This window comes from Dromaius novaehollandiae, chromosome 7 (genome assembly GCF_036370855.1).
Source record: "Dromaius novaehollandiae isolate bDroNov1 chromosome 7, bDroNov1.hap1, whole genome shotgun sequence".
In the NCBI taxonomy this organism is placed as follows: domain Eukaryota; kingdom Metazoa; phylum Chordata; class Aves; order Casuariiformes; family Dromaiidae; genus Dromaius; species Dromaius novaehollandiae.
Genome location: NC_088104.1, coordinates 26478523 through 26506503, shown reverse-complemented (window position 1 = coordinate 26506503; position 27981 = coordinate 26478523). Strand labels below are relative to the sequence as shown.

Below are 27981 nucleotides of genomic sequence, written 5' to 3'. Positions count from 1 at the left end.
GGCGGGGCGCAGCGCGGGGGCGGCCCGCTGGCCCGGCCCGGCCAGGGCCGCCGCCGTCCCCCAAACAGCGCCGGAGCGAGCGCGCAGGCAGTGCCGGGCAAGCCGAGAGCCGCGCCATACCGGCGTCCCCGTCGCCGCAGGCCCAGGACGATGGAGGTCGAGGTGCCGCCCGCCGCGCAGGTGAGAGCGACCGGCCCCGGGGCGGCGGCAGCCGGCGGCGGCGGTGGGGGAGCGCTGCCGACCTCCCCCCGCCTCGTCGCTGGGCCGGGGGCGGGGCGGCGGCGGTCACGAGGCCGGCTGGAAGCACGTGGCGCGGCCCCGCCCCTGCGGCCGCGCTGAGTCACGGGGGCGGGGCGGTTGGAGCCGTTGGGCGCGCGGGGGCGGTTGGGCGCGCGGGGGCGGCTTCCGCCCCGCCCCCCCCCCCCGCGGGCGGTGCTTGAGGCTGGGAGCCCTGGAAACGCCGCGCCGCGGCGGTTCAAGGACGGCGGTGTAGCCGGGCGTCGGCAGCCGGGTGGGCCGCTGCCTGTTCCTCTGCCGAGTGTTGCTCGCCTTGCGCACCCCTCCTCTCCCCCGCTCCGCCCCGGGATTAGGGAGAAAGCGAAGCGGGAGTGTAATGGCTTTTGGTCGGGGTGGTTTCAGCCCCGCTGCCGTAGCCGAGGAGGCCGGTGCCTAGCGCGGGAGGGCCGGCCGGCCCCCGGCAGCCCTGCCTCTCCCCGGGAGCTCTCCCGTCTGCTGGGCAGCTTCGGGCGGGGGCGCTCAGCGGCGCGGAGGCTCCGAGCCGGGCAGGTAACGTCGTACCCGAGCACGGGCAGCTTGGGCGAGGGAAGGGAGAGAGAGAGTGTGAGGTGGGCGAGAAGCGCGTTTCGAGGTCCCTGCGGCCGGAGGCGCTTCAGTCCGACCTGCCGCCTTGTTGCGGAGGGCCAGTTCAGCAGAGACACGTCACCACAGGTTTCATGGATCTGTTCTGGTTTAGCTTTGGGGTTCTGTTTTAACTGCATCCGTTCCTCCCCGCTTTTTGAGGTAGCTGTAAATGTTTGACAGCTCTCCAGCGAGGTTTCCTCTGTCCTTTCAATTCGTGAGAGGTTTAGGAGAGCTTGCTCATATAAGGAGGAGTGCCTGGCTGATCGTGGGCAGTGGTGTAGGAAACTCTAGGAATCCATACAAAACTAAATCTGTGTAAAACAGCCTTTGTGTCACTGCACGTAAGAGTTCATATTACCTTGTGCCTCCTAGTCATTACTTGGCTGAATTATTTTAGGTTTGCTCTTATTTTAGCAAAGCTTGATAGTTGATTGTCACAGTTTCCCTAAAAGGGCCCTTCCCCTTCTATAGCATGCAACCTTTAGTGGTCTCAGCTGGGAACCAGTTGGAGCTGTTGCACAATCATTTATTTCCCTAGGGTGGTTTTGTTTTTTTGATTTAGTCTCTCAAATGCAATGTAAAAAGTAAACCAGGATAACCTTTGGCAACAGTATACAGTACAATATAAATGAGAGGTTAGAGGTTATAGTCTATGATGTTATCCTCACATATAAAAAATCCTCACATTCTAAAAAGGCTTAAAGAAGTATTACTTGAAACTTAATCTGGAGTTGTTTTATTTTTTTAATTTTAATAGCACAAACTTAAAACTGAAGAGTTTTGAGGCTCTTTCAGGGCTTGTCTGTACAGTAGATAAACTAGGTAGGAGAGCTTTGTAACACAAAGAAACACTTTTAAAAATATCCTTTGTCTTTTCTTTAGGATATGTAAATGGATACTTTCTACAAGTAACAACAGTATTGCATAACTCTCCTGCTCCTCTTCAGTTCATTGGATATTCTTCCTTTTCTGTCTGTTTAGACTGATAGTTCTACTAACTCTTAGTAGTGCAGTCTTGACTCCTCAGTTTCTTGGAATATACTGCAAAAAAATCAGACTCCTGGCCTGCTCTGTGTAAATTCACTTTGAATTTCTTCTTGCCCATGATATCCAACTACATTTTTGTTCTTATTTCTGAGAGAATCTTGACAACATTGACTTCTGGGTACCTGGTTTTGTACCTGTTTGCCCAATCCACCATGACTAGTTTGCCAGCAAACCTAGATTTTCTTATTTGCTTGACCACTTCTGTCAAGCCCTTTCTACCAAGTCACTCGTTACAATTTTCCTAGCTGGGCTTCAGAGCTGCCATTTTCTTCTCTTGCAGATATATCTTGCAAAGGTGCTGTATTTTTGGGATAGCCAAATGGATTATGGGTTATCTTCTTTTAAATATGATTTTAAATATATTCACTAAGTGGAAAATTCAGAAATCCTTTCCTAAAATGTTCACTCATGATGAGAGATGGAGAAAATGGTCTTCATTTTGCCCCTTGGATTTTGCAAACCACTGGATGGGAAGGGTGTGCACTAGGACAAATACTGTACAAGCCCTTGGTCTTGTATGGCAGCAGTAAAGGTGAATATGAAGGAATGGGTTTGATCCAGCTCCTTAACCACAACGTAAAAATTACTGCTTTCTGCTACATACCTCAGTGAGAGTAGCAGTACCACTGTGTGCAATATTCTTGAAAAAAGTATTCCATTGTTGTAGCTCTCTTCCTAGGAATAGGGTGCAGTTCCATCTGTGTCTGCAGAGGTGAAGTGGGATGTTTTTGCCTATTATAGACTAATAATATAGGAGTCAAAACACCTAAGAAAAAAGAATGCAATTAAATAAGTGTCAAGATGTTTGGAAACATTTGCAAAAGCAAGATATTCCCATAGTAGCTATTCTCTTCAGTAACTCTGAAATTATTGAAATGATTGTGCCTGTTGCTTGTAACTTGGTAAGACAACTCAACAAGCTCAACAGTTACCGTTAAGTTTTAAGCCTCATGACAAGAAGAGAGCAAGAAGAATTTGCTTTTCAACACAAAGAATGAATCTATGAGTTGCACTTAAAGGAGCTTAGACTGAAATAAGACCAACTGTAACGACTGGCAAAAACGAATGAGCAAATAACCAAGTGTCTGCTTAAGTGCATCTGTTGGGGTTTTTCTACCCAGAAAACTGTCACAAAGGGGCTCTAGTTCAATTAGCATGCTCTCTTTAGTCTAAAAGGTTTTAAGAAGGGTCTGTACCAACTTTTTGTGACACTCAGTATTAAATTGCTAAGTGAATGGATTTATCTTTGATTCCCTCATGGCTGATCGTTTCCACATGACATGAAGACTGCAGGGAAAGACAAATACGGCACTCAGGCCTGACAAGCAACTCCCTAGGTTTTTTGTTTCTTGATAAATAGGTTCAATAACTAGTCAGTAGGAAAATCTGTTGATAGATAGATCAAGATATCTCTAGAGACATCTACTTTTTTGTGTATGTAGATAAATTTCAATATAAGAAACTTCCACATTTCTGAGCAGGATGATAACATCATCATGTATCTCCTAAAATTACAGACAAATATGATGGAGGAAGTACATGAGAGAATGTCACTATCCATATCTTAAGTAGGAATCAATTTATTTAGAGACTCACAATTCTCATGTGCTCACTTCGATGTCAAGCTGCACTAAAAAAGCTTTCTTTCCTTCAAAATACACAAATAAAAATATTTCAGTTAAACTGGTCATCGATACAGTGCAATGCAATATGTTTACCTGAAGTGAATGTAGAATAATAGGAACTGACAACGCTGGGCCTTTCAGGAGAGCAACTAGTTGGACATTTTTGTTATAATAAATATGACAAGGTCCTGTACTTTGTCTTTAGAATGTGCTAAGAATTTACAATTACATTGGAATCTGGTGGAAGTATAAGGGGTTAATTTCCTCTGAAACTCACACTTGAAGAAACTCATAGTTAGAACCTAGAGTCAAAGAAGACTTTGGCTTTAAAAGTTTGTTTGAAAAATATTTGAAAGAGACCGAAGTGGAATAAAAAAGAGTATTCAGTATAAGCAAAGAGCAGCTGGATGATCTTGTGTGCATCAAAGAACTTGAGACATTTTTATAGTGCTGTGTGGGTGGTTAGGAAGGTTTGTGTACACTTCCCAGCAATGTTCATGGGCAAGCATAAACTTTGGCTTTCCGACCCCCACTTTTTTCCTTTTTTAATTGGAAAAATGGAGAAGGTATAACTTTATCCTAAATAAGAAGGCAGCAGGTTGTCGATAACCCTGGAGAGCCAAGGGTATTGTTAGAAGTGCGTAGAACTAATAATATATATCTGTTGTTGCTCCCAAATACTCTCTTGATTTCTTTTAGATTCTTTTCATCAAGTTGTTTGTTTAAATTCACAAAACAGAGTAATATCTGTTTGATAAGTAGTATTACTTTCTTGATCCCACCTGAAATAAATGTAGCGATAGTATGATGATTATTTCCTTAAAGTTTTGCTGTCTCTGCCTTTGTGGAGTACAGAGGGCCTTGTGAGATGATGAGGAACACTGCAAATGGAAGGAACTAAATGAAATATTTGTTCATTAATTTTCTCAGTAAAATGAATTCGTGCTTTTTAAAAGTTTTTACATTTTTCATATACATAGCTGTCCAATATTGTTAGCTTTGGTCCTTCAAAAAACAAACACAAACAAAAACCGAAAAGCCTCCACCCCAAAACAGTAACACCTGTCAGAGTTTTTTTTTTGGAGAAATTGAAACACTATTGGAATGCATTAATTTTTTATGAAAGAGAGGCAATTGCAGGTCCAGAAAAGGGTAGACTTACATAGGGATGAAGGAAAGAGTTCCAAATGACAGAGTAAGTGACATTCAGTATGCACATGCTTGTCAACACTGGATGTTTGCTTCATTGAAGGAAGGAATTCTTTCTTTTTTTTTTTTTAATCTAGAACATTATTTCTTTCCTTTTTTTTTCCTTGAAATCAAGAAAGATAAGCTTTAAAATGACTAAACCATGAAGTAAAATTAGGTCAATTTGTGAAAAGTGTGATGTATTTAAAGTAATTGTGTTGGCTGAGGTTGATGCAGTACAAGTCTAGGCAGCAACCTGTCAGCATGAATTAAATATTAAACCCCTGCTGCAGTGTCTGAATTGCAGCCAGCAAAAAGTCCTCCAAAGTCTCCAGGTTAATCACCTAGTTAAAGTTTGTTTTGGCCTCCATCTCATTCCAACCCTAAGTAACCTATTATTTTAATATAGCACATTCTTAGAGAACTTGAGACACTTTGAAATCTGTTCCATTTTCTGATACAGTGTATTATATCAAGATGGACTTTGTGCCACAGAGTACAAGCTTAGGTAAAGGAAAACTAATTCAATACATTGTCCAGATTAGTTCTTTTTCTGTAATAATCTAGTTTAACTGGTTTTGGAAACACACTGTCTGCCGCTTATGCAAGTTGTGGGTTTTTTTTGTTTTTTGTTTTTTACATAGACCAATGAAAAGCCAGGTAAGAGTAGCTGAAACTCATGACTTTAAAGATGTGTTATCTAAAGATGACTGACTTAGTGACCTGCAATCCTGTTTAGGATTGCTCAACTGTAATAGCTTTATAGCATATTTGTTTTATTAAGGTAAGCAATTAAACCAGCGAGTAAGAAGCTTTCTGTACAGGAAAAGTAATAGTAATGACAGTCACATCTTAACTAGCAGTAGCAAGACGCTAATTAATTGTATTGTGCTGAAGCTTTTCTAAAGTTTAAAAACAGTATTATTACTCTGTGCAGCTACAGTACTGAAGTAAGCACAGGGACAGTTTTATCTCAGGATTTCTTTATTTCAGTGATTTACCTATCTATCTATCTATGTATCTTTTTATTTTTCTTTAACACCTTTTAAAAGAAAGAACAAAATGAAAAAGAAAAAATGCATTCCTCAGCAGAGTACATTGTTTCACATAAGCTTATTTTTTACCTTGACAAATACAGTCCAGCACTGCCTGTTCGAGACAGAAGTAATGTCTCTCAAAACCAAAATTGGCATGATATATTTGAATTAAATATTAGATTGGTTAACCAAGAAATCTGTAACATCATCAAGTAAGGATAAAAATGGTCAGTTATTTGACTCCTTTGGAGAATGAAGTTTGTCTTCATGTTATGAAGCATGTTCTGTTTTCTGTCTTTAGCCATTTTGAATTCTTGCTAAAATGTTTGCTCAGATTTCTTTAACTGACACTTGATTGTGACTTCTGTGTAGATGTATTATATGTTTATACATGGGCTTCATGTTTAACTCCTAAGTTCCACTTTAATATTTGCTTTAAAAGAGTTAATTAAAATATTATGGTACGTTCATCATTGGAAATGCTGGAAAGCTAATAGGAATTAATAAGAGTGTTAACTCATAAAGTGAAGTTAGCATTTTTTTTTAGCAGCAAGGTGTAAGAGCTGCTCAGCACAAATACTAACTGGTGAGTCTTTAATAGAATGAGTAAAACTTAAAAATTACACCCACATAAGTATTATTGCTATACTACAGATCTGGCTGAGAGTTTTCATATCACTTTAGATTCCTAATTTTGGTCTGATTAGCTGCAGTTTTAATACTGTGAAAAAGGAATATACAATAATGTTTATTTTTAAGTAAGTTATTGTGAAAATACTGTAAATGACTTGTAATGTTTCCTGTCTTTACAGTTAAACTAAACCATTTCCAGAATTATGTTTTTGTTTGTTTATTGTTGATGCTATTGTAGTGCTGAGAAAGTTGAGACCACCCAGCTATGCTGTACTTGTCTTGTAGATATATTGTCTTACGACTTTTAGACCAGCTTGTACAGTATTATGAGCAAGGAAATTACAAAAGAGGAGAAAGGAAAATAAATTTTCTTTAAGTTTAACATTGCAGCAACAAGTTACGTAAGATCTGCTTGAAAACAATTTCTTTCAAACCTTTTAAGGAAGTATCTTCAGTATGACTATGAAACTTAAAGATATCAAATTTTCTTCCTCTGTCCCTACATCTCTGTCCTGCACTTTTAAAGTTTTATTGCTGTTTATTGTGTTGGTATTACATGCTGTCTCTTGTAAGTAAGCAAAAATCTGCTCATGGAGACTGCTTGCAAAACAAAGTTTGCATACTTGAGAAATTGACTCAGAGGAGCTTGGTTGATAGCATGCTTTTGAGAGATTTGTTTTGTGATTAAGGGTGTGCCTATTTGCTGTGTTCGAAATTAATGCCTGTTATATGTTGAAGCAGTGACTTTTCTGCAGCTGAGTTATGTGAGAAGCTGCTATGTCTTTGCTTCCAGCTCTGATCATTGCTACTCTTTGGCCATAAAGAGCTAAGATAGAAAAATCTTGGGGTTTTTTGTTTGTATGAACTCTTGTGGTAAAATTAATGCCTCCCTACTTACTGCTATAATTAGAATGGAGCAATTCCTGTTCTGCTTGGACTGTTTGAAGATCCTTATTCAGAATTCACAAGCAGCATGCAGTTGATGCAGGTCTGGCATCCTGAATGCTGTCAGAACCCATGCAAAAGGCCAGTCTTTCTGTCTTCTCTGTAGCTGACATTTGCAATTTGTGTTCCTTGGACTTGGACACTCGATCATTTTTTCTTTCTGTCTTCAGGAACTGTTTCCATGAGTTATGTTCTATTGGGTAAGAAGGTGGAATTCTATCCTAACAGGGTATTTCCAGTTAGATTTGCTTGAAGTTATATAACCAGATACACGTTCCAAAGTCAGCTTGGTAATAAAATGATGGGCAAAAAGGTGACAAAAGAGGCAGTATATGTAGGGGCCTCCGAAAGTTGACACAGCTCAGTTTTAGACAGCTTCTGAAAAAATGTTACCTTTATCCCTGGAATGAGAGCACAAAGTTTAGCTGCAGAAGTCATCCAGGATTTGTCAGTGAGAGTGTTCCATCGTAGCTTACTGCACTAACGGCTGCCTGCGCCAATGTTGCAGAAGTAGTGACTGAGGCACTTGTACTAATGAAGATATTGTAGTCATTAGATGTCCTTGGAGCAAGTGTATTGTAGAATCTGGTGTGATCTGTGACCTATTTGACGTGAGGTGTGTGCATATATTTCTTAAAACTATTTCATAACATTGAGTTGTATTTGCACTTATTGCTTTTTCTAGTGTAAAGAGACATTAAGCAGGACCATGTGTCTGCTAAGGGATTTTTGGAAGACTTTCCCACTGATATTTGTAAAATAAATAAAATAAAAACCCAACTTTTGAAATGAATAGCATTAAGAAATTAAGGATGAAAACAGAAGTATTTTAATAGCAAAACCAGTAGTATTAAAATAGTATAATATATAAAACAGAGCTTACATCTGAAACTAAGTCATACCAACTTCTGACAGCTGGTTTTCCAAATTGTTTAAGCTGAATCCTTTAGCTACAGAAATACATATCATGTTTAGGTGTCTCATACTTGTATAGGCCCTAGTTCCAGTACAGTGGCTTTTGATACTGTGATTTGTAATTCAGTTTGGGTATATAAACTAGAGTATTATAGGATTATTGTGTCAATTTTTCAGCTAGTATATAAATTGTTGTGACTCTGGAATTTTGTAGTTCTGCTGAACATTCTCTAGCTAGAGCTGTGATCCTTTATCATCTGCCACTTTAGGAATCTATTCTGTGCAAACCACTCTTAGGAATCCTTGCTCATCTGATAACCGGTGCGGACATCTCTCATCATGTCTCAAAGTTTCTTTTGCTGGCAAAATGAAGAATGGCAGCCATTTAAATAATGCAACTGTAATGGAGATATAACAAATCACTGAAGTACTTTAGATTATTCTGAAAATTTCTGTGTTACTAAGGTCAGAGTCATAGAGTTATTTTAAATGCAAAATGGAGTGAACCTTGGGATGAGTGTTCTTAATAAATTGTGTGTATGTGGTAGACATGATGAACAAGGTCTTCTAAAATGCAAATAGTAATGACAGATGAACACTTAATATTTGACTGACTAATGATTTACCCTAACAAGATATCAGTGTCTCATTATGTGAATTAACTGTGCTATAGAAAAATTTTGGAGTTTTGTGATTTTTACTGGCAGCTTGCTTTAATTTGATTTTCAGGTATTTACTGGGGCATAAGGAAATAAAGTGGTCAGAGATGGAAAATTGTTCAGCCAGGATCCAAACCTGAAATTTTGTTTGCATTCTGCATTTACTGTGGTTTTTAAGTGCTCTTCTACAGATTAATTTTATTCCTTTTGCTCAACAAATTTATTCTAATTTTATCTGGCAAGCAATTAAATCTTCTATAATATCTTCTACCAGAAAAATCAGCAGTGAATGCTGATATTAGAAACAGTCTGCTGAATAAATTTATTTTGTTGAATTTGGGGATTCAGCACACAAACTTTTAATTTGGCAGCAGATATTCAGGACGGTTACACTTACTTTCTATTTCATACATCAGCAAATTGCTGTCCTTCAGCTGCTGATAGATACGCCTGCAGTGTGCTGGGATGTTTCACCCCGCCTTTAGAGATTAGACACTTTCTTCAGAGGCAGCAAGGTAAGTCTGTTTCTTCTCAACCCTTTCTGCTCTTGAAATGGGATCTTTGTAAAGGATTTCCTTTTCACTTTGTTATGCTGTTTAGAGTGACTTTTAAAAAAAACACCCCTGTCTTCCTCAAATGGCAGTTAATATAGCTCTCCTCAAAGCTCAGCTGTAAAAGTTGGCATGCATAAACTTAGAGGAAAAAGGGTAAGATACCTCTTCGAATCTCCAGATATAAGGAAGAAGGTGCTTTTTTCGCAAAGGAAGCAAAAAGAAGGGACAAACTGAATGAATTAAAACTTTGAACATTGTTGCTAGGGTTATTCTACCATTGGAAAGATTCTGCCTTGACTCACCACCGCCACCTCTTCCCTTACTGAACTGGGAATATCGTGATGGCAGAGAAGAGGAACAGAGAACAGAGAAAAGGTATCTTTGGCTCATGTGACAAGTAGCATTGAAGAATTCACAAGGGTGATTAATCAAATGTTCTTCAATAAAATTTGTTGTGATGATATAGGTGCAGGAAAAAGAACATAGTTTGGAGTAAGAAGCAAGCTAAGCTGAGAAGATAAAAACAATTCCTGTTTTCTAATATTATTTGCTTTTACTCCAGGATAAATGGTGATTTGCTATGCTGTTTCACTGAATACAGAATAATTAAAAGTCCAGTACTTTCTGAAGGAAGAAGGAAGTTTAGTTCTTTCCCCAGTTCTCTTGGCAACCTATATTCTTTATCACAGTCCAGCATTCTCCTTTCAGAAGCTACAGTGGAATGCCTTATCAAACTGCAGCTGGTGCTCATGGGAGATAAAATTTGCAGCTCTAGAAAATATCTAAAATGCTCTGAATTACCCTCTTAAACTGTTTGTATAGAGCACTCAACCAGCACGTGTCTAAGGTTTTAACTTAACTAAGTTAACATTTATTGTGTAAATACATTGCTTTATAAATGTCCAAGAGATCAGTTCATTTTTCAGATAACATTTAACATTAACTAAAAATAAATGTTTAACAGACTGCACTGAGTTGCATTGGATTTGAAGTTTCTTGATTTTCTGTAATATACTTTCAAACTGGATAGGCTTCTTCTCTTCCCCTCCTCCCCCACCCCCAAATATTGAATGTTTGTTAAGCATCTTGACATGCATGGAACACTTTTACTGTTTATCGATGGAAGAGGTGTATTGACATGTTTATTATTCATGGAAAACAGTCTTGTTTTGGTTATCATAGCTGCTGGTAAAGCATGTCAGGGGACACACATCAGGAATTGGCTTCTACCTTGATTTCCTAGGTACATCTGTCCATTTAATCAGACAGCTGAAAGAGGCAGCCTTGTCATAACCAACTGTTTTATGGTAGTGGAAAAGCCAGGTAGTTGGTTCAGGAAGATCCAGGAGGCAGTGAGGCTCCTCTCTACTCAAGAGAGGCAGACATGGAAGCCCCAAGCAAAGTGGTAGGAAGTAGAGGCTGTTGATTTGTGTGGAAGGCGCGAATTATTGACGGTTGAGTTTGGGGGGGAGGAGGGAGGAATGCTGTCCTTCTGAGGGTATCAGAATTATTGCATTTATGTAATTTGGTAAGAAGTATAAAACAGTTTACTTTGGTTCACAGCTTGGAATATGAATTAGCTCCTTTTGCTTTCAATTTTTAAATTGAATAATGCACAGGACTTTAAAAAGTAAGGGTTGTACTGCACAACACAGAAACAGAGCTTTACTTTCTAATACAGTGTTACTTAGTTTCTAAGTGGGTTTGCCTTTTCTTTATGCAAATGCTAAATGATACATCACAAAAATGATAAATTGGTACTTGGACACCTGACATGTTGGCCTTTCTTGACCTTTTTGGTTTAATTGTTTTAACCATTCAGGGCCTTTAAGTATAAAAGCTTTCTAAAAAATCTAGGGGGAGGGGTTGATAATTTTTTACAGAATTGCTCTTTACTGAGAGATATGTGAACTTCAGTATTTAAGAAAATGAGCAAAGAAAATCTTTCCTTGTTATAGAGAAAAACAACTCCCATCGTGTATTTTGGTATGGCTGAAGAAAGGAGGGTGGCTGGGCAAACTCATTTTGTACAAATTTAGTAAGAATTTCTATGCTGTTTCTTGTAGATTTAGGAAGAGCATTTCAACAGTGCACAGTTGAACAACGTAGTTAATTAATACTGCTTATCTCAAACTGAAGCATGTCACTAATGAAGGCTGTGCATAGTTTCAAATAAACCATTTAATCATGAATTGTTTGTTTGCAAGATGAACTGTCACCATAGCAAAAATTTTCCACACAGAGAACTCTGTTTCTCAAATCTCTTAAGGTCCTGTAGTGTCCAGTGGTGAGCAGTTGAACAGCAATGTATTTTTGGCTTTTTTTCTGTTTTTTATTCCTCCACAGAAATGGAATTACATGCCTTACTTGTATTTGAAGTTAAATACTCAAAAAATGGAAAATGAGCTGTGCTGAACTTTTCCCTTCAGCATATGCTTAAGGGCAATCAGAAATACATAGCTGCCATTTATTTCTCTAATATAGTATTACAATGGGCACTACTTATTTCTGTATTCAAAACTGTGCACTGGCACTAAATTCTCAGCATTCATATCTATAGAAATCATGTATGTGAAAAGTGTGCGTTAACTGCAAGACTGATCCACAAAGGTAGTTAAGCAACTGTGCCCCGCAGATTGTAGCAGGGGGTAGGTGCTGACTATCCTGCCAGATCTGGGCGGAAGTACACAGGACATGCCACAACTGACCACCTCTGGAGCAAACTGTATTCCCTACAAAGTTACTATGTAGTTACTGTGTGTGTTACTTTGTGCTATGTGTAGTAACTATGTGCATTACTGCTTGGCTCACTTCCTGGGACTGGGTCTTAAAAATAAAGAGGCAGAAGAAAAAGAGGAGGAAAACGTAGGGCTTTTGCCTGAGAAGATAATGCAGAGTGGATGTAATCAGACATGATGTCATTGGCAAATTCTATTGTCCAAACTGAATTTGGGATCATAGAAAACATTACAGTGCTGCATTTAGAAATAATACAGCTTCTACAGCAGTGAATTTAGTTCAAAGTTACTAATCTCAACAGAATGTCAACAGTTGTCACTTGTGTCCATGTCCATCTATTGCAGGCTGTTTTGAGGACCAGGATGACAGTCCAGTTTTGTCTCAGAAATAAAGAGGGTGCTGGTGCTTATGACTTATGGCAGTTTTCTTTTGGCCCACTTTTTCTAATGTCCAGTTACAGTACTTATAAGTGCACATACGTTATTGTTCTCTTAGTCGAATATTTTTATTATAAAACACTAACTCTGCTCTTTTTTTCCTTTAAACTCCTTTCAATTATTCATCTTTTTATTCTTAAGATAGTACTTCTAGGCTGGTGAGGTGTTTGTGTGATGAGTCTCTTAGTTTAAAAGCATGCTTGCTCTTTCTTTGTCAGCTCAGTTTGGAAGTATGGAAGAAATTCCTTGGTTCAGCCGTATGGAGTAAATATCTATGTTACTGAATGAGGGCTGATGGATGTGTGCTGGCGCTACAGTTAGTGAACCTCAATGCTTTTCTAACCCACACTGATATTCCAGTTGCTTGCTATTCTAGTTTGGCCCATGAACAACAACAATAAAAGTAAGGTGCTTGTGAGATAAGTGAAGTGAAACTTGGTGAGAAATGCTTCTTGTAATGCTAGAACACAGTTTCCACACCCAGGCTGTAGTTTAGCTGTAATACCTATCTGGTGCCTGTTCCCATAACCTGCCCAGCCAGCAGCAAAATGACAGCTAAAAATAGGGGCTTTATAGTATGGGATCCTGGTAGCAGTGGCAATGTGTAGTTCGACTAAGATTCTAAATAATCCTAGAGAGTATTTTGACCTAAGAACAGATGCACTATGTTCTCATGTTTGGCCTGAAATATGCTTTTCCAAAAAGTGGATAATCCTAGTGAAATGAAAATAGTGGCCAGAGGTTATAACCTGAGGTTAATATAACCTAATAAATAGGTTATTTGCAGTTTTATTAGATTCCTTTCTCTGTTCCTGTGTTCATCTTTTTTTACTTCCTGATTTGTTTCATTGGCTGTAAGAGCATGCTATTGTTTGGCTGGATCATGTTTCCCAGATGACTGAGCCATTATTATAAACAAATCCTCTCCTAGATAAACTAATGAGTAGCCTGTGGCAATGTCCACACACAGTACATGCCTGGCAGGGTAGAGCAGGATAGCTTGAAGATAATCATTTAACAGGTAATTGTTTTCAAAGTACCATGGGTTCAATATATAAAATGGATTGGGATGCAAAGGCTTATGTATTCCTGTGGTTAAAAGGTCAGCAATATTTTTAGATGCTGGTTAAATTCAAGTATATATTTTTTATATTATTTGTTTACATGTAGGGCCAGGATTCTCTACTGTAAACATAACCAAATTTCATAAATGCCAGTTTAGTTATGGTGCAGTTTTGAGTTTAACTTGAGAGGGTGGGAAAAAAATAAAGCTTTTAAGACCAGCTTTTCCTGAAATGAGGTAGATTTCTGTGTGAGATGGCTGCTATTTGAATACCTTTCAAAATGGAGTTACCCAGTCCAATACATGGTGATTATACAGCAGCTAGGAAGTAAGCCACAATAGAATTACTCAGTTTACTTGCTGGGGCAGCAGAGTAGATTTTTGTTGATGCATCAAGTATGTAAAAACAAATATGCAGGCTAATCCACTCTTTTCTAAAACAATTCCATCTTTTTGCCAGAGCCTCCCAATTTCATTTTGCAACTTGTGTAATGGATTGTAATATACTTACTAATTTTGTGTGCATAAGTGCAACTTAATCATTTTGTAATCCTGCTGATGACAGTAAAGAAGTAGCTAGTAAATGTCTCTGTTAAGCTGAAAGAGGGATTCAGAATGTGAATAGAAGCTTTCATCTAAACCTAAAATTGTTTAAAAGACATTTAACTAAGGGCATTTAGCTGAGAGGACTGGAGTCAATATGTTGATGTGTTCAGTTTTAATAAAATGATAGTGTTACTTCACTGATATATCTCATCGTGAAAGTTGAGACTAGACAAGGTTGCAACCACAACTGGAATTGGAACCACACACTTTTATACTAGCCAAATAAACTGTGGAAAAGTAAAATTTAAATTAGACTTTTCAAACAATACATTTTAAGATGTTGAGGGAGGATCAATCTTGGGACCGTTCAGCCCCTGGAAGGCACATACTTTATATTAAAATTGTGTTATTTTAAAGCTATCTGCTAACATACGCGTTGATTAAACGTTTTAGGACAACATGGCTACTTTTGGAGTGTATGAGATAGAATGCCAAACAATCTTCTGCAAAGAGACTTGCAACACTGATTAAGAATGCCCTGATCTAGCTGTTGTATCAGAAATGGTTGGTCAGCTAAAGGCAGACCAATGTGATGGAAAAAGGAAATAAGTATGTATTTCTGGCTCTGGAGATTAATGAGCCAGAGAGAAGAATGTCACTCCTGCTGCTGCACCCCAGGCTAGAAGGGAGTGCTGTGAGACTACAGCATGCTTACAGTATTCTAAGAAGTGGCACAGAGGTGGAGATTGATTTTTCAGAAAAAGAGATAACTATTGTCAAAGTGGAGAAGTGAGCTGCCCTTTTGTGTACCTTCTTTTCCTTCTCTTTGCTGTCTGTGATGAGGGTGTTTTTCTTTACTTGCTGTGGTCTTGCCCTATTGTTGACATTAGGATTTTGCAGCTTTTGGAGTAGGAATGAATTTAAACCTGTACATTTATGACTATAAACATCCTAAAACAGCTTTTCTTTATTGCAGTTACAGTCTCACTCATTTTACACTCTTCAGGCTTAAAGAAACCTGTTTTTTCACTGTTTCTGGAGAATATATGAAATATATCTTGTTCCTTGCAGTTTGGTCAGCTTGCTCACTATGGGTTGTATGATATGGGAAGAGCTGTAAGCAGAATCAGACTTTACAGTTGTAGCCTTTGTTGATACCATTCCCGGAAGATGACACTTCAGATGAAATATATAAATCAGTTACTTCTCAGAGAAGTTATTTCCGGAGTGAGGGTTGTGTGGGGATGGTTTCCAGAATAGCACTTGTAGGTGAAGACTATCCTTCCAGCCAGTCAGAGCCTCGTGCTTTCATTGTTAGCATAATCCAAAGAAAACGCTCTAGGTGAACCTTTCCTAAGAATGCTGGGCAATGTAGCCAAATAGTTTTTAAACTAATTTCATTTATAAGAGAAGATCCTGGCAATTTGGTGTTTATTAGAAGAGCATGCCAGAATACAAACAGGGCTTCGGTCTGTGGAATGTGAGGTGTATGTTTGGAAAAAACAGAGGCTAAACACTTTTAGCTAATGAAATATCAGGACATCTTCTGCTCCTGGCCTGGAAAAGCATTCAAGAAGTTTCTTCAGTTAGAAAATGAAATTTGCTTATAAACATTTAAATTTCAGGCAGCAAGCCTGTCTCATATCTTTCTATTGGGGCAGAAGAATGTCCCAAGACACATGGCCAGCATTTTTCAACAGGCTTATTCACGTTGCCAAAGAGTGGAAATTCTCTTACAATGTCTGTTCTTTAAAGCTATGGCATTCAACCCTTTTAGGGTCCTTTTCTAGGTAAATCAGTCTTGCTGGGCTTGAAAAGAGGTTGCTGAGCAAAAAAATCTAATTAGGGCCAGGTGGGGTAAACGGGCATGAAGAAAACAAAGCAGGTATTGGTTTAGTGTCAGTCTCACCAGCAGTGATACTGGCACAGATATGAAAGCCAAAAAGTTTACTTGCAACCCAAGCACACTGTTATCCCCTAGATTGTCTGGAAGAAGGTCTTGGTTAAAAATGGGGGACAGCAGGCAGCTCCACAGGGTAGTCAGGGATTTGACCTTGTGATTCACAAATCACAGGTTGCTGTCATGTGGCTTTGTTTGACAGCTGTCTGTTCTGTCACATTTCCAAATCCTAAATCCAGACATCTAAAATTGCCATTGTGCCCCTCTGTCCTCCAGCATAAATAGCTTCTGCTATTCCCTGTTCCCCATTCTTCCCCAAAATGCTGCCCTTCTCTCAAATTTTTCATGTTTTCACCATCTCCTCCAAATTCTTGAATTTAATTCCTGTCATCATGTTTGCAGCTGTAAGGGATTGAAAATCATGGGTCAGTTTTCAAAGCTCATTGTTTGTTTTTAAAAAGTATTAGTGTTGAGTTAACCTTATCTACTTTCTCTACTTCTTCTTTTTTTTTTTTTTTTCCTTCCCCCTTCCTGAAGCATAGGGGTTATGTTTCCAGGATTTCTTTCTGTAACTAAGAGTGATGGTAGCTTACCTCAATAAAGAATCACCAGATTGCAAGATCTGAAATATTAAAAAAAAATCACTAAATATGATGATTTTCAGAGATCATGTGAAAACATTAAATGATTTATAAATCATTTGTAAAACCTGCTGTAAAAAAAATCAATTCCTCCTGAAGATAATGATGGGAAAGCATTCAGCTGTTGTTTCTACTATCTGTGCTTTTCTTAAATGTTAAAAATGCTTCCAGTGCCTTCTGTTACACTTCCTTTCTTTGTAACTCATTCCCCTCACTTCCATTCTTGTCTTGGAGTAGCTCAGGGCCCTGACCCTCACTTCCCACACTGTTTTGAATACTGCAAGGATTTGAGATGCTTTTTGTTCATTCCTTTCACTTTCTGAAAAACAAATAGGAATTTGGGGATACTTTGCCAGTTCTCTTCTTAATAAGCTGTAGGAGTGTTTTCCTGCTTCTTGTGGGGTCCCCTTCTGAGCTTCCTGAGGATGCAATATCCATTGATTCTGTTGCTCCTTCGTTTTTTTTTCCTGGTATGTGAAATTTCCCCCCCCCCCCCCCTTTTTTTTTTAAGTTAGGTTCTAATGGATCACGGGAAAGGAAGGCAAGCCTTTGTCTGGTGAGATAGATGGTTAATGTTGTCCCAGTTTATGTTGCAAAAGGCATGATATTAAAAAGCAAATGAGCAAAAAAAAATTATGGATGTGCTCTGTATAAGGAATTAATTAATAACAATTTGAAAGCTCTGTCTGAGATTCCAGATTGTTTCCTTACTGGTGTTTCTGCTTTACTGACTCTAACATGTAAGTGGCTTATATTTCAAACAAAAACAAAACCAATTAGATAAACCAAACAGGGGTGAAACAGAAAGATGAGCATTTTGTTTAAAGCACAAAAGTCAGTCTCTGAGAATAACATGAAAATAGGGTCCCTTTCCTTTGTTTACCCTACTGCAAATATGTTTGCTTAGGAGCAATAAGAGTTAATAGTCAAACTTTACAATATAGTCAGAGATTTTGTCATAAAATGTATAACAGACTCTGCCCAGATGGCAAATGCTGATATGTAAATCTAAAACATGAAAATTTCCATTGGGCACCAGATGGTAGCTTAATGTGAATTGTTTAACATTTAGGTTTCTCTTATTAAAACTGCCTTTATAAGTCCAAACTAAGCTATCAATGTAGTTGGGAGAGCATATAACTAAATGAACAAAAAAGCAAAGCATGAGTAAGAGGCACCTTTTGCTTATATTGATCATGGGAAAGCAAAGCAAGTCCTTGTCTGGTGAGAGAAGTTCTTTCTCAGTTCACAAAATTGTCGAAAAAATAAACAAAATCACTACCAGTTCGCCAGGCGAAAAGTGCTCAAAACATATGACTCTCCCAGAAGTTAGATACTTGGACAATGGTAATACATACGTTAAATACCTTAATGTACTTCCTCTCATAATAGAGATTGGTATTCAGTGGGAAAGATCTGAGTTCTAAGTTAGGGGAAAACATTACATCTGAAATCCCTCTCAGCTAACAGACTTACTTCCTTGTGCTGAGGAGAACTAGCTTTTCCTGCACCTCCTTTTAGCTCCTGCCAAAACAATCATTTCCTCTGATGCAATTCAAGAAATTACACAACAGAGGAAAGAACAAACGGGCACTTGTGGGCTATGTCACATGATGGACCACTGGTGCCTTTACAGTAAATACTCCTGATATTAAGGGAAGTGGTTAGCATGGCTCTGAAATACAGTCACAAGCCTTTGTTTAGACAAACCTTTCATGGAATTCTTAGTGCATATATTCTAGTTTGGTATTAATCTGTGCGTGCTCTTCCCTCCAGCCTGCTCTTCCCCTTTAAATGAATCTTTATGGTTCTAGCACATGATGTTGAGCCATCTAAAAATTAGAGGGTAGCTATTGCACAGGCAATACCTAAAATACTTTTTAGTAGCTTTAGTTAAACACTTCAGACATCAAATACACAGTCACTTTTGTGATTCTTTCACAATGGAAAGATAAAATATGTTTTGGTGTTAAACCTAAAATAGGGTGTCTGTATCTGTATGTATATGTCTGTGCGTGTGTGCTGGTGTTCAATGAGGCTAAGAAATAAAGTGAAAGGCTGTGGGAAGGCTGAAGGAACAAAATTGCAGTATATTTGCTTTAGACTGCGATTCATTTATTTGTTTTTTGTAGTTTTTTGCCACCACCCCTTATGCTGGGGGTTGTTTTTCATTCATCAGCGAATCACTGGTCAATGTTGTCTCCGTTATTTTTGACCTGAGGCTTTGTATTAATGCCCCAAATTTTGTACTTTCTTGAAAATGGCAATATTAAAATCATTGGCTGAAATTATAAATAAGTGTTAAATGGCAAGTTAGATATAAATCAACATTCTATTTGAGTATTTTACATAATAGCTTACTCAGTAGAAGAATACTTCCTACATGCAACCCATTCACATGAAGAGTGGTTATTTGAATTGTTATTAGAATTTAAGGATGATATGACTATATTTATATAGAACTTTTCAGGGTAAAAATAGCAAGGCTCTTTTCCCAATTATGTACTGATAATTAAAAAAAACCACTTTTTGGTTTTCAGCGTCACACACACAACAAACAAATAAAAGTGCTTCTGACAGACAATTCTCTCCAGGGTAAAAAACAACACTCCTCAACAAAGCTCTGGCCATTTGCCAGAGACAAGGTACTGAGCTAAATGTTGCCCCTTGAAAAATGGTGACATGAGGTAATCAAAACTGTGATTTTTCTCAGACCACAGTCCAAGATCCTTAATACCAGACAAGCATATCAATTTGATTCTGATTTGAAAAATAATACTGCTTGCTGAATTGATTGGTGTGCAAATACAAGGGTAGTGTACACCCACACCATTTCTTTGGCCAGCTGATGTGTCTTATCCCACAAGTAAGGCAGCACCTAAAGCTACTTATTTTGATAACGAATCTATCCAATAGATTTAGGAGCTGCACCTTAAGGTGCTTTTGCATTAAGGTTGCATATTTTTCTTCTTAAGGAAAATGTGTCAGGCCTTTTCTATTTCTTTTTTGATCTCTTTTGTTTTTTTGTGATTTAAACTGAAACTGAACATCAGTTCTATTTTTGTTCCGTAGTCTGTCTGCAACCCAGGGAGAAAAACAGCTCTATTAATTGACAACCTCATGCATTACATGCGCAAAAAAAAAAAAAAAAATCTTTTGAGTCAGGTTTGTAAGGGTGCCTTGTAAATGAATAATTCAGAAGTGAGTCCTAAAATCCAGATCCTGCAGTTTTATCCAGAACATATTGCAAATGCTCCAAAACTAGGAAACGGTTTTGAATCTACTGCAGAAGGAGACAATGAGCAGCTGGTAAACTACTGGCCCTTAATGAAGCTATACCATATTGCAATATCTTCAATTACTGCAGAACCTAATTAGTTCATTTTACCCTGCCAATCTGGAAAGACCAAACATTGTCTTGGGCAGCCACTGTAATTATTTCAGCTTCTTCATTGCTGGCCATTAAAGCTGAGTTTGATCTCTCCCAGCAAAGTATATTATGTATGCCTTAGATTTGTCAATGCCTGCATTGTATAAACACACAGATATTTTATGTAACTGCCCGATTAAAAAAAAAAATTTTTTTTTTTTTTAGTAACTAGTAAAAATAGTTCTTGCAATATGTAAGTATGAATGGTAATAGTATAGAATTTTAAATGAAGAAATGAGAATACTGAATTGGTTTGTTCAAACACAAACTCACACTAAAGCCGTTTGCCATAAATGTTGTAGAAAGGTTATCTTTTTGAATGGCAGAGTGACTTGGTGTTTAGGTTACTGTGCTTCTCTGTTTAAAAATAATCTTTAGAGATAAGGGAATGTTTTGATTTTACTATGGTGGATCACTATGGTTATACTAAATTTATCTCAGGTCTAGAACTGCTAACTGAATCACTAAAGATCTGTTGAAATGAAATGCTGATATATTATTTGTGGTGTGCTAACCCGATGAGTAAGTTCAACATTAAACATTATTTCTGTGCACTGCTGCTAAAAGCTAATTTTAAGAATAATGAAATATGCCATAAACTCAAAACTCCCAGGAACCAGCTAGAATTTGTTCAGCTTTTACCCATCTGACAAGTGTGGCCACAAAGTATTAAAATTCTCCATCAGCCAACATCCTGATCAGTGATTTTGTTGAGTGTTAGATTTTCTTCACAGAAGAAAATTGTCCAGATTTCAGCCCTTAGAAATACTGAATGGTTGGACAATTAAAAAGCAAAACAAAAAAAACTGTGTGATTAAAAGTAATTGTAGACAGATAAAATATATCAGCTGGGTGGATTTCCCTAGATCGCAAAGGTTACTTGGTCTTCTGAAACATAGCTGCCTTTAAGTAAACGGGGATAGCTGATTTCCAGGGAAGTTAGCTCACTGTTAGCAGTCTGATAATGACCAACTCTGTGATGAGCCAGAGCCTAACTGATTAACAAGATTTGACACCTATCAATTTATACTCAACTGTTCCAAACCAACCACATTTAGAATGACAACCTGGACTAAGATTTAAATTGCAATTTTAGTAACTGGTCTTAAAAATTGCATTTAGTGCTACAGTGATGTTATGTCATTTGGTGACTTTGAAACAAGGTTATCTTCCAGCTCTGTAGCACTGTTCTGCTGATCTTTAAGATTAATACTGAATACTGTGATGGAACATAAATATTTTAAAGTGCATTTTGCAATATAGCTGTTAGAATTACTTCAGCCAGCCCCCTGCCATGTTTTTAGTCAGCTTTTACAATTTTATGAGATCATACTGAAAGAATTTACATGAGCAAACTCTTTAATTTCTATTTTTTTCTCTTAAAGAAAAAATGACTTTCTTAATGAAGTCACATAGTTCCTCTTATAGCTTTATGTTTTCTATTATCTAATTTAGGAAAGAAAAATATGCTTATCCTCTGGCTAGTTCATATGTTACCTTAACTAATTATAACAAATTGCTTAGTTCCTGCAAGCCTGTGTGTGGGGCAGGGCAAGCAAACTTATCCGTTCGTGCACTTCAGAAGGGGCATATAGAGTCATATTTTATTTAGATAATTTGGTAGGATTAAGAGACTAAACCTCAGTTACATGAATCTACCTGTTTAATACAGAATTAAAAAGATTTGTTATTGTTCTAAACCAGTTTTGCTGGGAAGGAGGCTTGCTTTAAAAACATATTTTTATTACAGGACATGAACTTGATTGACATTCTTTGGAGGCAAGATATAGACCTTGGGGCAAGGCGTGAAGTTTTTGATTTTAGTCAACGGCAGAAGGAGTATGAACTCGAGAAACAGAAGAAACTTGAAAAGGAAAGACAAGAGCAGCTCCAAAAAGAGCAGGAGAAAGCCTTGCTGGCTCAGCTGCAGTTAGACGAAGAGACAGGTGAATTTGTTCCAATTCAGCCAGCTCAGCCTGTTGAGTCAGAAAATACTGAGCCACCAATCAGTTTTTCACAGGTAAACTCTTGTATGTATTTGTGAGTGTTTTCAAACCTCTTTTCATTCACAGGAAGACATAATGCTAGTGGTTACCTAAAATTAGTTTGCATTTATTGCTGTAATGGAAGATTCTTCAGTTATTCAAAGAGACAGTAATATTTTTTCCATAACTTTCCTATTTAGAACACACATACTTCAAAACCAGAAACAGAAGCCTTGTCCTTTGATGACTGCATGCAGCTCTTGGCAGAAGCGTTCCCGTTTATAGACGACAATGAGGTAAATTCTCAGTTTCATGGTTTTGTGGGTGCTCTTTTAGGGGATCAGTCTTATTTCTTAAGATTTGTTGTGACTGTGCTGTTAACTTGTGGTATGGCTTCCGCTTTGTCCCCACTCCAACTCTCAACTGGAATAAAGCACTGTAGGAGGCTTAAACTAGGGCTGTAACAGGTGTGGGTGCCCTTGTGTTCTTGTGCTTACCCTAGTAATGCAGTCAGGATTCAGTTTATGACCACAACTGATGGCAATCATTCCAGTTACTACAAATAACAGTAGTGGAGTTTTGCAGTTTGGCACTTGCATAGTTCAGCCATCTGGAGTTGATATATTTGAGTTGCTTTACTTCAGTGTACTCACCCAGACTATTTTATGTGGTAAAGATAAGCCCTTCACTAGTCAATTAGTAGCTTTTTTTCCTTTTTTTTTTTTTTCTCCCTTGATATGAAAACTGCTTTCATGGGAATATTTCTATATTATCTGATTATTTACAAGAAATGCTTTTGTTAAGAAACACCTGTCTGCTTATTCTGCAGAAATGGTAGAACATCAAGAAAAGATTTTTGCTTTAGATAATTCTAAGCTGTTTTTACTTTTTTAAATACTTCAGGTTTCTTCTGCTGCATTTCAGTCACTGGTTCCTGCTCAGATGGATAGTAACCCAATCTTCATGTCTTCTAATCAAACTCAGCCACCTGAATCACCTGTTTTAGTTTCACTTACTGATGCAGAGAATATGCAGAACATAGAGCAAGTTTGGGAAGAATTATTGTCCCTTCCAGAGTTACAGGTAAAGGGTTAATATGATAAGCACCTGAAATTAGTAGCATGATATTCTGGGAAAGTATGGTATTCCAGAGAATGTAGTACAATAGCACTTTAACAGATGGTGATTATTACTACCACATTGAGGTACTACTTGTAGGAAGTTTGTAAATCAGTGTTGGCTTTAATTTAAAAAAAACACTAAATTAGAGAATATGTAGGAGAAAGGAAACTGATTATCAGAATGCTGTAGTAAAACAGTCTGTCTTCCCAACCAGAACTTCCCCGTGTTTATTAAATTATTATTGGCCTCTGTATGCAACTTGTATGTATGTTACATACAGTATTACAGCACTATCATGGTTGAACTTCCAGTTGAATGAAAAATGGGTACTTCTGAATTATGGATCCTATAACAACAGGAATTGTTTCCACAAGCATTATTGTAAATGTGTTTTTGACAATGTTTAAACAAATTGTGTAAAATGTGAATGAAAGTAACCATAAATGATTTGTCTTCAACTTTTATCTGGGGAAGGAGTTTTAGTAAAGAAAACAGCATGTATATATAGGCTTATAACTATACCTGCCTCTTCTATGTGATTATTGTTTATATATGTTCAGTAATAGCTAGTTGTGTAAGGTACACAAACTGAATATTTCCAAGGAACAATAGCAGGCTAAAAAAAAATCATTTTACTATATTACTAAATTGTGCATTACAAAGGGCATGTAGCTGGATTTCTTTTCCTATCTTTATTATGGTTTTATTTATATTTTACTTAGATTAGCTATAAAATTGAGCAGATTTATTTTCCCCTATATCTTTGTAAAACATTATGGTGCTGCAGCATGATGTTGCTTTATTTTATGCTGTTAACACAAGAGATGAATGCTTGGTGGAACCCCTGTCAATCTAAATCATATTTTAAAAAAAAGAAAGCAAGTATGGGGACTGCATCTTTTCTGTCATTGTACTTTTTCCCTAATCTTTGTATTTTTAAAAATTTTCCTGCTTTTCTAATCTTTACTGTTGTGATAGGGTTAAAAGGCTCACACAAGGACAATTTGACTGTGAAGAGGCAGCAGTGAAGCTATAAATATAAAATCAAAAAAAGTCATCTGTTGCAGTAATTCTGAATAGTATTTGAATAATCTTCTGAAAAGAAGTGAGATAATTAAATTAAGAGTACCTTCTTTGTATGAATTATGTTTGAAGAAAAGAAAGAACTCTTACTTTCAAAACTTTATCTTAAGCCTTGTGTGATCTCCATTTAAATAATCAGCGTGTGGTCCTTAAGAGAAACAAATTCATTTTGGTAATTGCCTAATTCTGTGGGGACAGCAGGCACTCTTATTTCAGTTTCAGTTAAGATACTGCTACCCAGTTGGAAAGAACATTGGTCTTGTAGCCAATGAAAGAGCATCACTGTAATAGTTTAAGGCATTTATGCTGATGTTAGCCAGCTTAACTAAAAGTAGATGGGGTGAGTTAATGTTTGTCAGGCTCCTCTTTACTTCACAGAGAATTACATTTCTCTGCACCAAACAGCTGTTTCATTCAGTAGTTCCTAAAAGAATCTTATCTTCTGAAGAAATTTAGTTCATGATATGAAATTAAAGATTGCTGAGAATAATTGTTGGCTAGTAATGCTCAGTAAATCACATGCAATGTTACTTTTACTGTACTGATACCATTATTAGCAGTGGTGCTTGTGAGAGCTCCATGATTCCTGGTAGCAGTTTAGCAGAATAGGAGGGCTCCATGAAATTTTCATGTAGCACAGTGTGTTGGAATGGGTCTTCAGCATCTTGTTGTGACTGACGGGCTCTGCTGGCTTAATCTAAGTAGCTTTGTCTAGAATAAGTTGCCTTATATTCCATTTAGGTGTCTAGTCTTCTCCCTCAATTGCCCCTCTATAGTAAAATTGTGTTGTGGTAATCTAGGTCACAGCAATATTGTAATACCCATTTTATATGCAAGGTGATTTGCTGAAACATTTAATGTTTGTGAATTATATAAAAGTTTTGTTATCAATTAGTGAGGTGTTGCTGAATTTCTCTACCTTTCTCATGCAGTGTCTTAACATTGAAAATGATAACCTGGCCGAGGTAAGCACGATCACAAGCCCTGAAACGAAGCCAACAGAGATGCACAACAGCTATAATTACTGCAATTCATTATCCATGATGAGGAAAGATGTTAACTGTGGTCCAGATTTCCTGGACAGTATTGAGGGTCCTTTTTCCAGCATTTTGCCACCAGAAGACACCACCCAGCTGAGTGGGAACTCTTTAAGTAGCACATCCACTTCAAGCTCTGACTTCTGTGAGGATTTCTATGCCACCTTTATTCATACAAAGGCGAACAGTGACACCGCCATGACAAACACTATCAGTCAGTCACTTGCAGATATTCTAAGTGAACCTATTGATCTTTCTAATTTCTCTCTGTGTAAAGCTTTTAATGGTGACCACTCAGGAAGTGTACCAGAATGTAATGATTCTGACTCTGGTATTTCATTGAATGCAAGTTCTAGTGTAGCATCACCTGAACACTCTGTTGAATCATCTGTCTATGGAGATAAGACTTTTGGTTGTAGTGATTCTGAAATGGAAGACATGGATAGTGCTCCTGGAAGCATGCCACAGAGCAATGCAAACATGTATTCATTGCAATTCCATGACCGTATGCTTTCTTCCTTGGGGCCAAGCACTCAAACCCGTACTTTGCGATGTGCAAACACACCAAAGAAGGAACCACCTGCCAGTCCAGGCCACCCCAAAGCTCCATTCACAAAAGATAAACCTTCCAGCCGCCTTGAAGCTCATCTCACAAGAGATGAGCAAAGAGCAAAAGCTCTGCAGATCCCTTTTCCTGTAGAAAAAATCATCAATCTCCCTGTTGATGACTTCAATGAAATGATGTCTAAGGAGCAGTTCAGCGAAGCCCAACTTGCACTTATTCGAGATATACGCAGGAGAGGCAAGAATAAAGTGGCTGCTCAAAACTGCCGTAAAAGAAAACTGGAAAATATAGTGGAACTGGAGCAAGATTTGAGTAACCTGAAAGACGAGAAAGAGAAATTGCTTAAAGAAAAAGGAGAGAATGACAAAAGCCTTCGTCAAATGAAAAAGCAACTTACCACCTTATACCTTGAGGTCTTCAGCATGCTACGTGATGAAGATGGAAAGTCTTACTCTCCTAGTGAATATTCACTGCAGCAAACTAGAGATGGCAATGTCTTTCTTGTTCCTAAAAGTAAGAAGTCAGAGACTAAATTCTGAAGGGCAGCACAGCTGGCTAGTGTTCTTCAAGTTGTTATTTTTGTATCATTATCCAGATAGATTTTACTGTGAGATGGAATGCAGAATTAGGTAATATTTTTCAAATGATTCTATGCAACAGTAATTCTAAAGTTAATAACTAGTTTATGGAAGATGCTGGTTTAAAACTGATAGTGTAATGCAGGTGTATGTATGCAAAATTTGTAATCTCACTTTTATAACAGACATTTCCTTCTTATAGTACGACTTTGACTAGTTTCCGTATACATGTAAATATTTAAAGATACCTTATTTATATACTGTTCCTATCTCTTGTTATATGCATAGATTTGATATATATATATAAATGATTTTAGCCTTCTAAATATAATTTCTTGCAAGACAAACAGTATGGCTTCTGATACTTCTTTTTTTTATAAATATGCAATAATGTTTGTTTCCCATTTTTCTTATACATTTATACTTGCTTTATATTTAATATATAATTTAGGATAAAGTTGACAACGTGTATGATTTTGATTTGTTTTAAAGTTCATTAAACTTCTTCTTTTTTTTTAAACTGTACTTCATACACATTTATTTCCCTAAAGTAGATTATTTGATGATTCAAACATCCTCACTAGTTTTCCAAGGACATCTTCATGCAACAAATATGCTAGTAGTGGGAGATGTATCACACAGCATTGTCAGCATTATTGCTCCTTAGTTCATAATCATTTTAATTGCTATTGGAAGGATGCTGTAATGTAAGTTTCAAGTCTATGCTAAGTTTACATAACAATTTTTGTTTTACTCTTTGAATGCTACTTAAACTCATGATGGGATCTTTTCTCCAAAGGCATTTAAAATCTGTTAATTAAAACAGTCAGCAGTGTATGTTTTTTTCAACTAAATATTCTGTGTATTTCTCACTAATTGTTCTAGAAATGCACTATGCATCTCTGATCAACAAGCATCATTTGTCACTGCTATTACTTCTGAGGTTATAGAAGATGACATACTGCCAACCAGCTGCACTGTCTGGGACCTGTGCTCAATAAATTAAAAAGTGTTGCAGAATTTGAAATTATAGTTTGTAAGAGAAAATTTGGGGCAAACAAATAGAATTGTTTTGTTTACTGTTCAAAAGACTCATTGTACTTGATTATAGTGGATTTTAAGTAAGTATAGAAAATAGCTTGTAATTTGAAACACTTGCAGTATTTCTTTACAGCTACACATTGATCTGAACAGTAAAAAACATCTCATCTTCATCTTCCCTGTGAAACTTCTAACTGGCACATTTAATCTTAAATTTGATTTTTTCTGCCATTGGTACTCTAAATCATTATAGGAATATTTCCTGTCTTAGAATATTATACATAATTTAGCATAATAAGTGCCCAGTTATTCTGCAAGTTTTCAAGACCTATTATACATTTTTTAAAAAA

The 27981-nt window shown here is 37.5% G+C and overlaps 2 protein-coding genes across 9 annotated transcripts in view; one reads left to right on the top strand and one right to left on the bottom strand.

The window, feature by feature from the left end:
- Positions 1 to 259, bottom strand: part of AGPS (alkylglycerone phosphate synthase) — a 99123-nt gene extending 98864 nt beyond the window's left edge. For both annotated transcript variants that reach the window (XM_064514996.1, XM_064514997.1), the window contains exon 1: positions 121 to 259. The gene's annotated coding sequence lies outside the window, so the exon portion shown is untranslated. The remainder of the gene's footprint in view (positions 1 to 120) is intronic.
- NFE2L2 (NFE2 like bZIP transcription factor 2) lies at positions 41 to 27110 on the top strand. Of its 7 annotated transcripts, none has more exons than XM_064514998.1 (7): positions 41 to 180; positions 9327 to 9425; positions 9729 to 9839; positions 21971 to 22240; positions 22406 to 22501; positions 23109 to 23288; positions 25343 to 27110. In XM_064514998.1, exons 4-7 carry the CDS (start codon positions 21974 to 21976, stop codon positions 26549 to 26551), a joined length of 1752 nt encoding a protein of 583 aa, XP_064371068.1. In that variant the 5' UTR covers positions 41 to 180; positions 9327 to 9425; positions 9729 to 9839; positions 21971 to 21973; the 3' UTR covers positions 26552 to 27110. The 7 variants fall into 7 exon arrangements, with proteins under 7 accessions (XP_064371068.1, XP_064371070.1, XP_064371069.1 ...); XM_026092538.2 differs by lacking the exon at positions 41 to 180 and adding an exon at positions 677 to 786; XM_064515000.1 differs by lacking the exon at positions 9729 to 9839.
- Positions 27111 to 27981: the final 871 nt, after the last annotated feature.

Bases quoted from the DNA above. Each gene is read 5' to 3' on its own strand.
- NFE2L2 (XM_064515001.1), top strand. From the start codon at position 151: ATGGAGGTCGAGGTGCCGCCCGCCGCGCAG. The intron at 22,241-22,405 runs GTAAACTCTTGT...TTTCCTATTTAG, and splicing joins CACCAATCAGTTTTTCACAG to AACACACATACTTCAAAACC. The intron at 23,289-25,342 runs GTAAAGGGTTAA...TTTCTCATGCAG, and splicing joins TGTCCCTTCCAGAGTTACAG to TGTCTTAACATTGAAAATGA.